The 12,521-nt window shown below is 37.7% G+C and overlaps 2 protein-coding genes across 5 annotated transcripts; both read right to left on the bottom strand.

Annotated features, from left to right (window-relative positions):
- Positions 1-902: 902 nt before the first annotated feature.
- LOC131013449 (uncharacterized) lies at positions 903-6,043 on the bottom strand. Its single transcript, XM_057941535.1, has 2 exons — positions 5,192-6,043; positions 903-1,576 (listed from the first exon to the last, which is right to left on the bottom strand). The coding sequence occupies exons 1-2, from the start codon at positions 5,436-5,438 to the stop codon at positions 1,422-1,424; spliced, it is 402 nt and encodes a 133-aa protein (XP_057797518.1). The 5' UTR covers positions 5,439-6,043; the 3' UTR covers positions 903-1,421.
- Positions 6,044-7,159: 1,116 nt separating this feature from the next.
- On the bottom strand, positions 7,160-11,986 carry LOC131013448 (putative E3 ubiquitin-protein ligase RING1a). 4 transcript variants are annotated; one of them, XM_057941532.1, is made up of 10 exons: positions 11,599-11,986; positions 11,401-11,443; positions 10,528-10,586; positions 9,496-9,577; positions 9,298-9,418; positions 9,171-9,215; positions 8,377-8,883; positions 8,127-8,234; positions 7,841-8,041; positions 7,160-7,506 (listed from the first exon to the last, which is right to left on the bottom strand). In XM_057941532.1, the coding sequence occupies exons 1-10, from the start codon at positions 11,738-11,740 to the stop codon at positions 7,465-7,467; spliced, it is 1,350 nt and encodes a 449-aa protein (XP_057797515.1). In that variant the 5' UTR covers positions 11,741-11,986; the 3' UTR covers positions 7,160-7,464. The 4 variants fall into 4 exon arrangements, with proteins under 4 accessions (XP_057797515.1, XP_057797516.1, XP_057797513.1 ...); XM_057941533.1 differs by having other exon boundaries at positions 9,171-9,212; positions 11,599-11,936; XM_057941530.1 differs by having other exon boundaries at positions 7,160-8,041; positions 11,599-11,936.
- Positions 11,987-12,521: the final 535 nt, after the last annotated feature.

Raw genomic sequence — 12,521 nt, 5'->3', positions numbered from 1 at the left:
AACCGTCAGTTAGTTAGTTTTTGAATTTTAGGTCGGTCAGTCGACCGAACCGATCGATGCGCAACCCTAACTCCAAGGCTAGGGTTGAATATACCTGCACTTAAGAGCTTATGAGCGCTAACAATTTATAAAAACATTTTAAAATTTTATAAGATTTAATTTTTTAAGAGTTTATAAGTTATAAAAATGTTTGAATAATTGAGTTTATAAGCTAGTGAGAGAATTTTGAGTTAAAGAGAAAAAATATTTGTTAGAGAGAAAATTGAAAATATATAAACTTAAAACGGTATATAATGAAAATGGTTGAATAATATTTGTAAAATGATTATTGCATAAAAGGTTAGGGGCTTATAAATTATTGGAGCTTATAAGTTGTTTAATAACTTATTTTGCAAACATTTTAAAGGAGCTTATAAGCTCCTAAACAATTTATAAGCTCAGCCAAACATTCTCTTATTATGAATGGATGGATGTTTGGCTGACCTTATAAGCTATTCAAAACAGTTTATAAATTATATAGGAGCTTACAAGTTTTTAAAAAATATTTAGTAAAATAAACTTCTAAGCAGTTTATAAGTTGTAAAAATAAGCTACAACAACTCATAAATAGATAAATAATAAAAAAAAATCTTCAATCCCAATTTATTTTTCATAATTTTATATAAAAATAATCATTTTACAAAAATAACTCTAATAAAGTTTGTTGCTATTTATTTTGATTTTACAAACTTTGTCGCCGATTTTATTCAAATAGATGTTGTGTGATAGAGTCCGCTCGCATCTCCTGACCAATGATCCCCAATACCATGCCCTAGCTCACGCGACTCAATTACACTGGACCTGCAGAGAGATTCCATAGACTCTGGTGCAAGTGTGCATGTGAAATGAAGAAACGAAAGGAATGAAAAGCTAATGGTGAATTATGATAACTGCCATAGCAAAAGTCAGATTGCAAGAAGATACAATATTCCCCCATTTAGCTGGATTTTATAGTTTGTGCTTTTCCTTTTGTAACACGCGTTTTCTTCTTTATTCTCTGCTCACATCTTCTTCATTTATAACAACTACCTCCCCCTCAGAACATAGCTTGACCTCAAGCTAGTAAGTGAGGATACCGTGCTTGAATCTCTTGAAAGTCTTCCCAAGTCGCCTTCTCCTCCGGGAGATGTGCCCACTGCACTAGCACCTAGGTGCTAGGACTGTTGTTTCGCTTAACCAGACGGCGGGCTAGCACTTGAACTGGCTGCAACAAAGTCTTACCCTCGTCATCGAATGCCAATAATGTGGGACTAACTCTATTTGATGGTGCAACTCACTTCTTCAAGAAACTCACATGAAAGACTGGATGTAATTTGGCCGTCGGTGGTAACACGAGCTCATAAGCAACTGCACCCACTCGGTTGATGATCTGAAAAACTCTTTCACTTCGCTGGCGATCTGCGCAGGTCTTCATTCTTCCTTGCGCCTGTTGTAACAACCTCTGTAGTTGCATCTAGATGTCTTTTTTTTCCTGTACTGATGCTTCTACACCAATCACACTCGGCTGAGTGTATGTATATAAAGCCAATGGTGTTGGCTTATATCCATACAAAGCATCAAAAGGGATTAGATTCAAGGATGTATGGTATGCGGTATTATACCAAAATTCTGCTAATTGATAACCACTGAGACCACTTCTTTGGTGACTGACTACACATACAACGTAAATATGACTCTAGACACTGATTTACTCTCTCTGTTTGACCGTCGGTTTGAGGGTGATAAGCTATGCTCAAGTGGTGTCTGACTCCTAAGATAGAAATTAACTCTTTCCAAAAAAAAACTAGTAAATTTTTTGTCTCGATCTAAAATTATACTCGACGACAAACCATGTAATTTGTAAACTGTATCAAGAAAGATATGTGCAATGTGTGAAGCAATGTACAGGTGATGAAGATGAATAAAGTGAGCATATTTTGTGAACCTATCTACGAGTACCCAAATGGAATTATGACTAGGGAAAGAGGTAAACCTTCTACAAAATCCACTGTAATTTGTTGCCACGCTTGCGCTAGGACAGGTATTGGTTGTAACAAGCTAGGAGTGCGAGTATTCTCGTGCTTGCTGATTTGACAAGGCAGGCAATGAGCTTGTTCTCAAAAAAAAAAAAAAAAGGCAGGCAGTGAGCTATGTACACTTGTATCTGTTCCCTCATTCCCGGCCAATAAAATGTTGAGTATAATCGTTGATAAGTGGTGTTAATACCCGAATGTCCTCCATAATTAGAAGCATGAAAGTACTGCAACACCTTATCTCGTATGTCGCCTTGCTGCCTCAAATACAAATTGTCTTTGAATCTTAGCAAGCCATCAGAGTATGAAAATAAAGATATATTATAATGTGTAGTGACACATTCAGAAATAGCCTCTTGCGCCACATTATCTAACTCATAACTTCTATGTATCTCCTCCATCCACACAGGTTTAAGCATGTTGATGGCTCTACATTCTGCTTCATGTTGATCTCGTCATGAGAGTGCATCTGCCACTTTATTTTCCACCCCTTTTTGTATTCAATTCTGTAATCGAAGCCTAACAACTTGGTTAAGTACTTTTGTTGCACTGGGGTTGAGATCTTCTGCTCCAAAAATACTTAAGGCTTTGATGATCTATTCTTATTACGAACTGATTGTGCAACAAGTAAGCTCTCCATTTCTCCGTGGCATGGATAATAACCAAGAATTCCTTCTCATAGATTAATAGACCCAAATTCTTCGGGGCTAAAACTTTAGTGAGATATGCTAGGGGATGAGAATCCTGCATCAGAACTGCTCCCAATCCCTCATAGCAAGCATCAGTTTCTAATGTAAAAAGTTTGCTGAAGTTGGGTAACTGTAGCACAGGTGCAGTGACCATGGCATTTTTTAGCGGTTGGAAGGCTTCTTCTGACTGTGGAGTCCATTGAAATTGCCCCTTCTTAGTCATTTCTATAAAAGGCTTGGCTATAAGCCCATAATGTCTGACAAACTTCCGGTAATACCCTGTTAACCCCGAGAAACCTCTCAATGCCTTAACTTTGGTTTCGACCACTCTGTCATAGCTTGAATTTTTTTGGGATCAGCAGAGACTCCTTTATCACTTATTACATGTCCCAAATACTCTACTTGATTTGTACCAAACGAGCATTTCGATGCTTTAGCGAGCAACTGATATTCAGATAGCAACTGGAATACCGTATCTAGATGTTTATCGTGCTCCGTCATGGTAGGGCTATAGATCAAAATATCGAAGGGCACCAACACATATTTCCCCAAATATGGCCTAAACATCGAGTTCATCAATGATTGAAATGTGGTAGGTGCATTAGTGAGGCCAAAAGGCATTACCTTAAATTCATAGAGACCACTTGTAGTCACAAATGTTGTCTTTTGCATATCAGTTGGGTTCATCTTAATCTGTTGATACCCTGCCCTCAGATCCACCTTAGAAAACACTGTTGCTCCTCTTAATTCATCCAACAAGTCATCTATCAATGGTATAGGGAAGCTGTCTTTCACAGTCATAGAATTTAGTTTTTTGTAATCTATACGGAAGCACCATGTTCCATCTTTCTTTTTTACTAGCAACACTGGTGATGAAAAAGGGGCTATTGTTGGGTTGAATAATGCCCGAGTCCAACATCTCCTGGACTAATTTCTCTAACTCCACCCTCTGTAGATATGGATATTTGTATGGTGTTTGTTTAAAAGGTTGGGTTTCAGGTTTAAGAGTGATATTGTGATCATGAGAGTGGTGTGGAGGTAATTGGGTGGGTTTTTCAAAGATGTGTAAGTATTTGGATATAAGGGGATGAAGTGTTGGGGCTGCTTTACTCTCCTCCACTACTGTTTCTGCAGAGAGCATACATAAACACCCAAATATAGCTCCCTTTCATTTTCTATATGCTATTTTAAACTGCTTCCCACTTATCATTTTTAATGTCACTTCTTGTGTGATACCCTGCAACACTATTTCCTTTCCCCCCTTCTTGAATTGGATGCTGGTTGTCAAAATTGAAAGTCACTGGTCCCAATTGCTTTAATAAATCAGCCCCTATCACCATGTCACACCCTCCCAAGTTCAATATTCTCATGGATGAACTAAATTTGCAGCTTCTCATATCCCATTCTAACTTTGGACACCTAGTGTTGTACTCAAACTTTCCCCCATTTGTTATCGTCACTTGTAGAGGATTAGTAACCTCTAGCTCGCAATCCAACTTCCTCGCAGTCATAGCATCAAGAAAGCTATGGGTGCTCCCTGTATCAATCAACACTGACATCACATGTTTTCCCACTTTCCCCACTATTTTAATGGTGTCTGATGTTGAGTGGCCTACCAACGCATGTACTAAAATGTGCACTTCTTTACCTTCTGAACTCAACTCTTCTAATATCAATTCATCTTCTTCTTCTCTATCTTGTTCACACACTATGACAAATAGCTTTTTACATCTATGCCCTGGCTGATAAGCTTCATCGCATTTAAAATAAAGATTCTTCTTCATTCTCACTTCAATTTCTTCCAGGGTAAGTTTCTTACATGTGGGTGGCTGATTCTGATTGCTAGAGTTTTCTTTCTTCTGCCCCTTATCCTCTCATGTTCTTTCCATTGAGGATCGACCTGATTATAGTTTCTCTTGTTAAAGCTTTTAGGTCTTTTCCCCAATGAGTTGATCAACAACTCTTGTTTATTTGCCAGTTGTATCGCAACACTTAACGTTTTTGGGTTAACATCTCAACCATACATGCAATTTCTTCTCTAAGTCCGCTCATGTAACTTTGGCTGAAGTATTCTTCTGTCAAATTTCTATTGTTATTCACCATGAATGCCTTCAACTCCTTATATTGCAGGGTGTAGCTCCCCACATCCCCCTCATGTCTTAGTTTATTGAACTGAGCGATTAAGTTTTTTCCTTCTATGTTAGCAAATCTCTCCATTATTAGTTCCACAAACCCATTCCAATCCATTCCCTTATTCACTTCTATATATTCCAAGTACTATAAATCGGCTATTCCTTCCATATGCATTGCCGCGGTTAAGATTTTGTCATGATCATTAGCAGGGTTGAAAAGAAAATACTCCTCACACTTTCTTACCCATTGCCTAGGGTTCTCCCCGCTAAATTTAGGAAAATCGAGTTTAGGCTCTAGAGTGAGAGTAATTAGGATTACCTTGCATCTGCTCTGCTCGTGAGTTTGTTGATGCAGATCCTCTTTCTTCTCTACCCTCTGCTTGTACTCTCTTCCCTTCCACTCTGAGTTCCTTTCTTAGTTCCTCAAATTGTTTTCGGAACACCACCATCATTGATTGATTCATCTCCACTTGATGTTGCTTCAATTGCCCCAATTGAGCTTCCAAGCTTTCGATTCGCTTCTCCATCTGAATCGTTCCCCTCGTGTTGTTTCGCAGCATACGCATGTGTGGGTAGGATCGTTAAGCTCTGAATACCAATTAACACGAGTCTGCTCGCATCTCTTGATCGATGCCATGCCTTAGCTCACGCGACTCAATTACACTGGACCTGAAGAGAGATTCCAAAGACTCTGGTGCAAGTGTGCATGTGAAATGAAGAAACGAAAAGGATGAAAAGCTAATGGTGAATTAAGATAACTGCCGTAGCAAAAGTCAGATTGCAAAAAGATACAATATTCCCCCTTTAGCTGGATTTTATAGTTTGTTTATCATCTACGTAATCAGCTAACTAATTGAGCTAATCGTAACTAACATTGGCCACGTGGCTGTTTTATTTGTTGGATGCACTTTTCCTTTTGTAACACGCGTTTTCTTCTTTATTTTCTGCTCCCATCTTCTTCATTCATAAACATTGTGATTCGTCTAGGGTAGTGGATGGCTAGATTTGTGGGGATTTTGTCAATTTTTTTTAGATTCATTAGTTATTGTTTAAGGTTCTTCGCTGATTCCTAGATTATAATTTTTCTGATTTTTTTGTTTAAAAGACGACATAGTGTTTGATTGAGAAAAATATTTATCCATGACATTTTTATTACAGCCTCAAAAGTTTGAGGGTTTGAGCCATTTGTTGATATCATAATAGTTTATGACATTTTAATTACAATTTAAATAGTTTAGGAATTTGATTAATATTATCAATAATTGACGAAATTTTTGAGACGACATAGTATAACATGAGCATTCGAATGATATTTATGCTCTTTGAAATATCTCTCATCACATCAATTTTGTTTCAAAAATAAAATAAAATCGAACGATATAGTTCGTATCAACTTCACCGGAGACGGTGTTGGGCAGGCTAGATGAATCATCAATTTCCGAAAATAAAATTTACTCAAACGGATTGTCATCCCATCAGATTGGTAATTGGTTCCTTCACACTTTATTACCTTTACTTTTCTTTTTTCTTTTTTTCAAAAAAGCTTAAAACGACTCTATTCTTTAATATTCATTTTAGTTTCTTACTTGTATATTGTACGAATTCACGCAACTTATATGATACAATAATATTGCTGTGGCTTAAAAGAAACAAAAGACTTGTGTAGCTCATGCAATTGGTTCCTTGATCACAAAACTAGGCTGATTTATGGTTTAACTTTCAAGACTGGTAACGGGTTCTTCAAATCTCTCACTTTTTTTTAGTTGACATTAATTAAGCTCGACCACATACAGTCACTAAAGATTACTCCCCCTAAGTATGACTCCTTACTTTAGCACGGTTATTAAGAAGAAGAGTGATTAAAGGAGAAAAATCATAGTAAAAAATAAAACCCCACAACTTTTTGTTAGATAAAGAGATTTCCTTTTTTGGAAATGACCATTTGTAATGGAACAGCCCAAAATGGCAAACGGTTCATGTTAAATGGAACGGAGGAAGTATAATACAACACGATGTTTAAGAACTCAACTAAACCAACTGAGTTTTGTGACTCGATTATAGTAAAGCATGAAGTTCAAGATTATCAATTTACATATCATTCTTATGATGAATCAGAAAAAAAAAATGGATCTAAGCTCTCATCTAATCCTTGATCAAATTCCAGTAATGTCTCATAACTTCAACAAACACTGTGTTCAGCAAACTGATACGCATGCCAGGGAAGTTCCATTTCATTACAAGCAATACGATACCAAATTTACGAAGTGAAGAGGGTGAAACAAAGATATAGATACGATACAAACACCTAAAGTTTCATTAGAGTGTTGTGAGAGGAGCAGCAGTAAAAACAGATGCTTAGCATACAAAAGACCATACATAAATTTAACTTAACTGGACAGACATTATATATATGCGCGACTATTTCACCATCATCTCTAGTATCTAGTTGGCTTCTATATGGTAACTCTTTACTTGTGAAACCGCTTGAGTTGAACAGCAATATACAGGTAAATCTACTATTATATTAAGAAAAACTGCAGGAAACTTACTTCCTGCTTTACACTGGCACAAGAAGACCAGTTTAAATTATCATCAGTTTCCTTCATGTTTCACCTTTGGCCGGTATGCAAAAACCTGTACATATAGAAGTCAAAGTTTTTACGAAGCATGTCACTCAGAATTGACTTATTAGATTGGAATTTTAGGTATTTTGATAGTTTCCAAATCCTATTTGCAGTGTATGTTGTATGCAAATCAATACAGTCACTAGAACAATTACCAATTTGCTCACTAAATGGCAAAGCTATCTTCTACTCGGAAACTTGATTCCCAGTAACAGTGTAACACCAAGGCGAAAAGCAAGACAAAAGAGTAAAACAGAGATAGCAAGAAAGACAATTCATAGACTGTTCTATCGGGGAATTGGATAATTGTAAAGCTTTCTGCATGAGACGAGGATGTGTCTTACCAGATGGTGCTGAGTAAACCTGGCATTAATTTCCTCCAGGGTTTGCTGCTCATCCAACAAATGCAACTCATTCTGGCTAGGATCTAAGGCACCGGATTCTTTTGGTTTTGGGAGAATAGCCGAATTGTTTACAGGATGAAAATCTTTTATTATTAGCATCTCAATTTCACTAGCTTCCAAGGATGTCTGCATAGCAACATACTGCAGGAGATGCAGTTTTGAAACTATTCAGAATCTGTGTTTAGATCCGAAATAAAAGATAAAGAATGAGTCAATGAGTCCAAACCTGGCATAAGTGTCTGACTGATGATGTGGGGCTGCAGCAAAGGTAAGGTCGCTTCAAGCTGGGTATCTTCTCCTCGTGCAATGAGACAATCATGAGACTAATTTTCAACTGAAAAGTAGTTAAGAAGAAGTCATAAGTTCCTCTGATTAAGACACTAGAAGCGAATATGCAAGCTCCACCAAAAAAAAAGTTCAAAATTTGAAGATTTAATTTCCAAGATCAATGAGATAAAGCATGTAGTATCTATTACCACTTCATCGCTTTCATGTAAAGATTTGAGACGATTGGTCAGCTTTGACAACCGGTTACCCCTAGTAACTCTACCATTGGTCCAATTCAGGCCACCATGTCGGGTATTACTGCGAATGCCACCTCTTCCCCAGGCAAGAAGTTCTGTACTGCCAAGAGGTGTAGAAGATGCACCAAGTATTCCCCTGGTTGCTTCTGAATCATTAGCATCATCTGCACTAGCTCCTGGAGATGGCTGTGATGTCCGAGCTCCTCCCCATCTCTTGTATCTTTTTGTTTTGGCTTCAGAGTGCTCGTCAGTTGATGACGAGTCTTTGCTCTCATCATGCCCATTAATACCTTCCTCTTCGTCAGATCCGTGGCGTTCAGCACCACGGTTTCTCCTACCCCTCAAATTTCGATAATTGCCCTGCCTCCTGACAAATGTTGCCGATGTAGCTCTTGTTGTTCGTTTCTTTCCCAGAGCTTCAGCTTGACGACGGAAAGTCTGGGCAATTGAAGCTTGGATCTGTTACAAAGGAGAAAGTTTAAGCAAATTTCAATTTTGCTCCAAGCAATTCAGAGTAAAAAATGCATTGTAAGGCAACATCATGAGGCATCCACATGATGCAGACGACCACTATAGAAGGTTTATTCACTTTTCCATTGATCACTTCATAAAAAAGACAAGCCACAGATTATTCCACATTGGACCTCACAGCCCATTGAATTAATGATGTATTTGTAACATAAATGAGCTAAACGCCTTCATCCATGAATGCTTGAAGTCTGAGACTAAAACCTTGATCTGTTCACCTGCTTATTGCGAACTCTCTCCTCTTCATGGAAAGCCAATTCCTGCTGTGAATTGAAACAGTTGGTGATAAAGCAAAAGCAAATTTTACATGTTCCACAAGAAGAGTATAAATTTTTCTTCCATTACCTCTTCCTCGTACTTATCAATGTCTGGATAAAGAGCAGCAATCAGGGCATCATAATTTGGATCATCTCTTAGAGAACGTCGACTAGCACAATGAGTGCGGCAAGCAGGACATTCGTTGTTACTGCAGAGAGATCAACATTATACAAAATTGCAAGAACTCTTTCATGGTATCAGATGAAAAGAAGCACAAAAAAGTACCCAAGTCGCATGGATTTGTCAATGCACTCTCTGCAAAAGCGATGTAAGCATTCCATGACTGTTCTTGTCTTCCTAATGATGCCTGTCAATGAAAAGTTTTAAACAAACTACACCATGGACAAGTTGTAACGAACAGATCTTAGATTATCTCTACTAAGCTCACTAGTAACGAAAAAAGAGGCATTATGCACAATAACTAATGATCAATAAGAAGTTGAAAATCTGCATGCTTGTTCTTAACCATTTTGTGTATTCCTGAAGCTCTATCAGATAGGTTGGATAACTAGCAATGTGTAGTTCTGTTGAAAAGCTTACAAAAACGAAAAAAAAAAAATCGAAGTCTCACTTAAAACTTAAGTATAAGGTCAGTTTCCAGCATACAACAGCTCATGAGATGCTCTTGAAAATTACTGTCAACTCCAATAAGCATTCCATCAAATCAATAAATAGCAAAAAACTATGCATGAGATTTTTCTTTAAATCTTTTTCTCCTCTTTTTGTTTTGGATTAATTATCATACTCTTCTTTACATAAACTTAAATGAAGCATACTACACATCTACAACGACATAGTTGAAGTTGACACGAACCTTACGTAAAATAATTACATGCAACTGAGAGATTGTTTTGCAAGAACTGACCTGGCTGAAGGTAATATTAAAAGAATGCATAACAACTGTGATGCCATATACAATGATGTGTGTAGGTACTTATACTCGCGTAATAAAGAAACCTTATAGGTAATAGAAATGTTTTGACCTCACACATGGAGAGGAGTTTGGTGCTAGTAAACTGCGTGCATAACTTGGAGAAAAATATTCCAAATAATCACATGTCGCTGCTGTAATTACCTATGAGCACTCAAATACAGTTGTATATTTGAACCAAATTAAACTCGAAGATTTCACTAACTTCGAACATTTCAGGCATCACAACTGGACAGAACCTCAATAAAGCAGAGAAAACTGCAACTTTCTGTTGCAGAACAATGTTTCTCACTTAAATCTGAGACATTAAAATTGAGATCACATACCTAAGCATATTGGACACTGGACTTCCTTCCGTACTTCAGCTAGTTTCACGACTATAAATCTGAGGTTCAACAGCATAACATTTAGAGAGATTCTTTGACAATAATATATCACATACCACAAGTGCTGGATCTTTGCACCAAGACTGCGTGCAATCTCAAAATAAGAATTATAGTCATAACATGGCCATTTAGAAAGTCAACTGTTACTATGTAGCTAAAATTCAAGGTGAATAGCAAAACAATAAGAAGCGCACGGAGGCCGACATTAACCAGCCACATAATGTTGGGAACCATACACAAAAATTCACTATAGTAAAAGGAAAACACTAATCATCTCCACACAATTTCCATAAACATAAGCACTAACATGAAAGCAGCAAGCTATAGACGATAGCAATCCCCTAGAAATTAGCTTAAATGGACAAAGATCATGCTGCTGGAACACCAAGGCACAATTACCCTTTCCGATTTAAACATCCTCGGAACTCAACCACTACATAAATATCCTAAACTCGCATTACCTCCAAGCAGATCATGCATGATTTCACGTGCCATGTTCAATCAAGCAAAAGAAAAATCACATCGCAGTAGCCAAAACCAAAATCAAGGCTCAACAAACATCGAAAATAATGAAAAACGAGGAAACTAGAAGAAGAACCCCAAAGATCCTCTTCAACAAGACCTACGTTAGGACACAATCCAAAGCAGGTAGATCTCAAGCTACAACCGCACATCTAACACACCAAACACATCTCTCGAAATCCACACGGAAAAATCGTAATGTCACACAGACATGTATGCCTCAGCGCTCATGCGTGATTGTGCGCGCACATGTATAAAAGTCACACGCATAAAGAGATACAGATACATTACTCGTCTTTCTCTCCGCCGCTGGAGTAGGAGCTGCTGTCGGAATCTGAGAACCAAACACAAGACACCGAAATAAGCTACCAAACAACAAACAACAAGGAAATCGGAAACAGAAAATGCTGAATAAAACTCGAATTCAGCGTATCGAATATAATGCATGTCCGTTGTCGTGAACACACAGAGACACGACCAAGCGCGCACCTGAGGCGTCTTCAGGTTGTTCGTGATTGTGATTCTCGCTGCCTTGCTGCGAATCGTCGCCTTTCTCTGCATCGGGAGGCGGCGAAGGCGACGGCGACGGCGGAGGAGTGCTGCTGTCGCGCGGCCGTTTCTGCGCTGGCATTAGGTCGCCGAGGTGACGGCGGAGCTCGGCGGCGGCGGCGAAGTCAATGAAGAGAAGGACACAATTTTGAGTGTAGATTCGTTCTTCTTTGTAGAAATAGAATGCATCAGTTTATGTATATGAGGAGCATTCTGTTCTACCTGTGAGAATTGGGGTTCTTCGCCTCCGGTTCGATCCTGTCCGGTTCCTTACAATTTTAGTAAAGGTTGCAAGAGACCAGCCCATTTTCACATGATTGGTCTATCCGTGTTACGTCTCTTTTTTTTTCTTCGTCAATTAAAACATGTTATCGCCAATTTTAAGACAAAATTTGTAATGCAAAAGTTTTTATTTTTTTTTATAATTAGATTTTTACTTTTTAGTAGGACTTTAAGTTTAGGGTGTGCAAAATTTTTCATACCACAATCCAAAATTCAAATTAAATTTTCAGAATAAAATTTGCACATTATTTTGAAGGATTTTTTTTGTAAAGGGTGCCTGAATTATCTTATACTAGTACTCCCTCCGTACCGCTTCAAATGTCTCCTTTTTTTGGGGGCACGGAAATTAAGAAATGTGTATAAAGTATATAAAGTGGGTTGGTGGAAATTGTTTAAATACTCCCTCCGTCCCGCTATTTAAGTCTCGTTACTTTTCGGCACGGAGATTAAGAAGAAGCAAATTAGGTGAATAAGGAGTGTGGTCCACATATTTAAGTATTGTGATTAGGGAATAACTAATTATTTCTATTTTATTTTATTAATATCAAAAAGTCTTAATTTTTTTCTTATTAATTTAATTT

This window comes from Salvia miltiorrhiza, chromosome 2 (assembly GCF_028751815.1).
Source record: "Salvia miltiorrhiza cultivar Shanhuang (shh) chromosome 2, IMPLAD_Smil_shh, whole genome shotgun sequence".
NCBI classification, from domain to species: domain Eukaryota; kingdom Viridiplantae; phylum Streptophyta; class Magnoliopsida; order Lamiales; family Lamiaceae; genus Salvia; species Salvia miltiorrhiza.
This window is presented reverse-complemented; position numbering and strand designations above follow the sequence as displayed.

Excerpts from the sequence above, each read along its gene's own strand:
- LOC131013449 (XM_057941535.1), bottom strand. The coding sequence starts at position 5,438 with ATGCGTATGCTGCGAAACAACACGAGGGGAACGATTCAGATGGAGAAG. Across the intron at positions 1,577-5,191 it reads ACGAGCAGAGCAGATGCAAG|CCAACACCATTGGCTTTATA; the intron begins GTAATCCTAATT and ends TATGGATATAAG.
- LOC131013448 (XM_057941530.1), bottom strand. The coding sequence starts at position 11,740 with ATGCCAGCGCAGAAACGGCCGCGCGACAGCAGCACTCCTCCGCCGTCG. Across the intron at positions 9,419-9,495 it reads GACAAATCCATGCGACTTGG|TAACAACGAATGTCCTGCTT; the intron begins GTACTTTTTTGT and ends ATCTCTCTGCAG. Across the intron at positions 8,042-8,126 it reads CAGTCAGACACTTATGCCAG|TATGTTGCTATGCAGACATC; the intron begins GTTTGGACTCAT and ends CATCTCCTGCAG.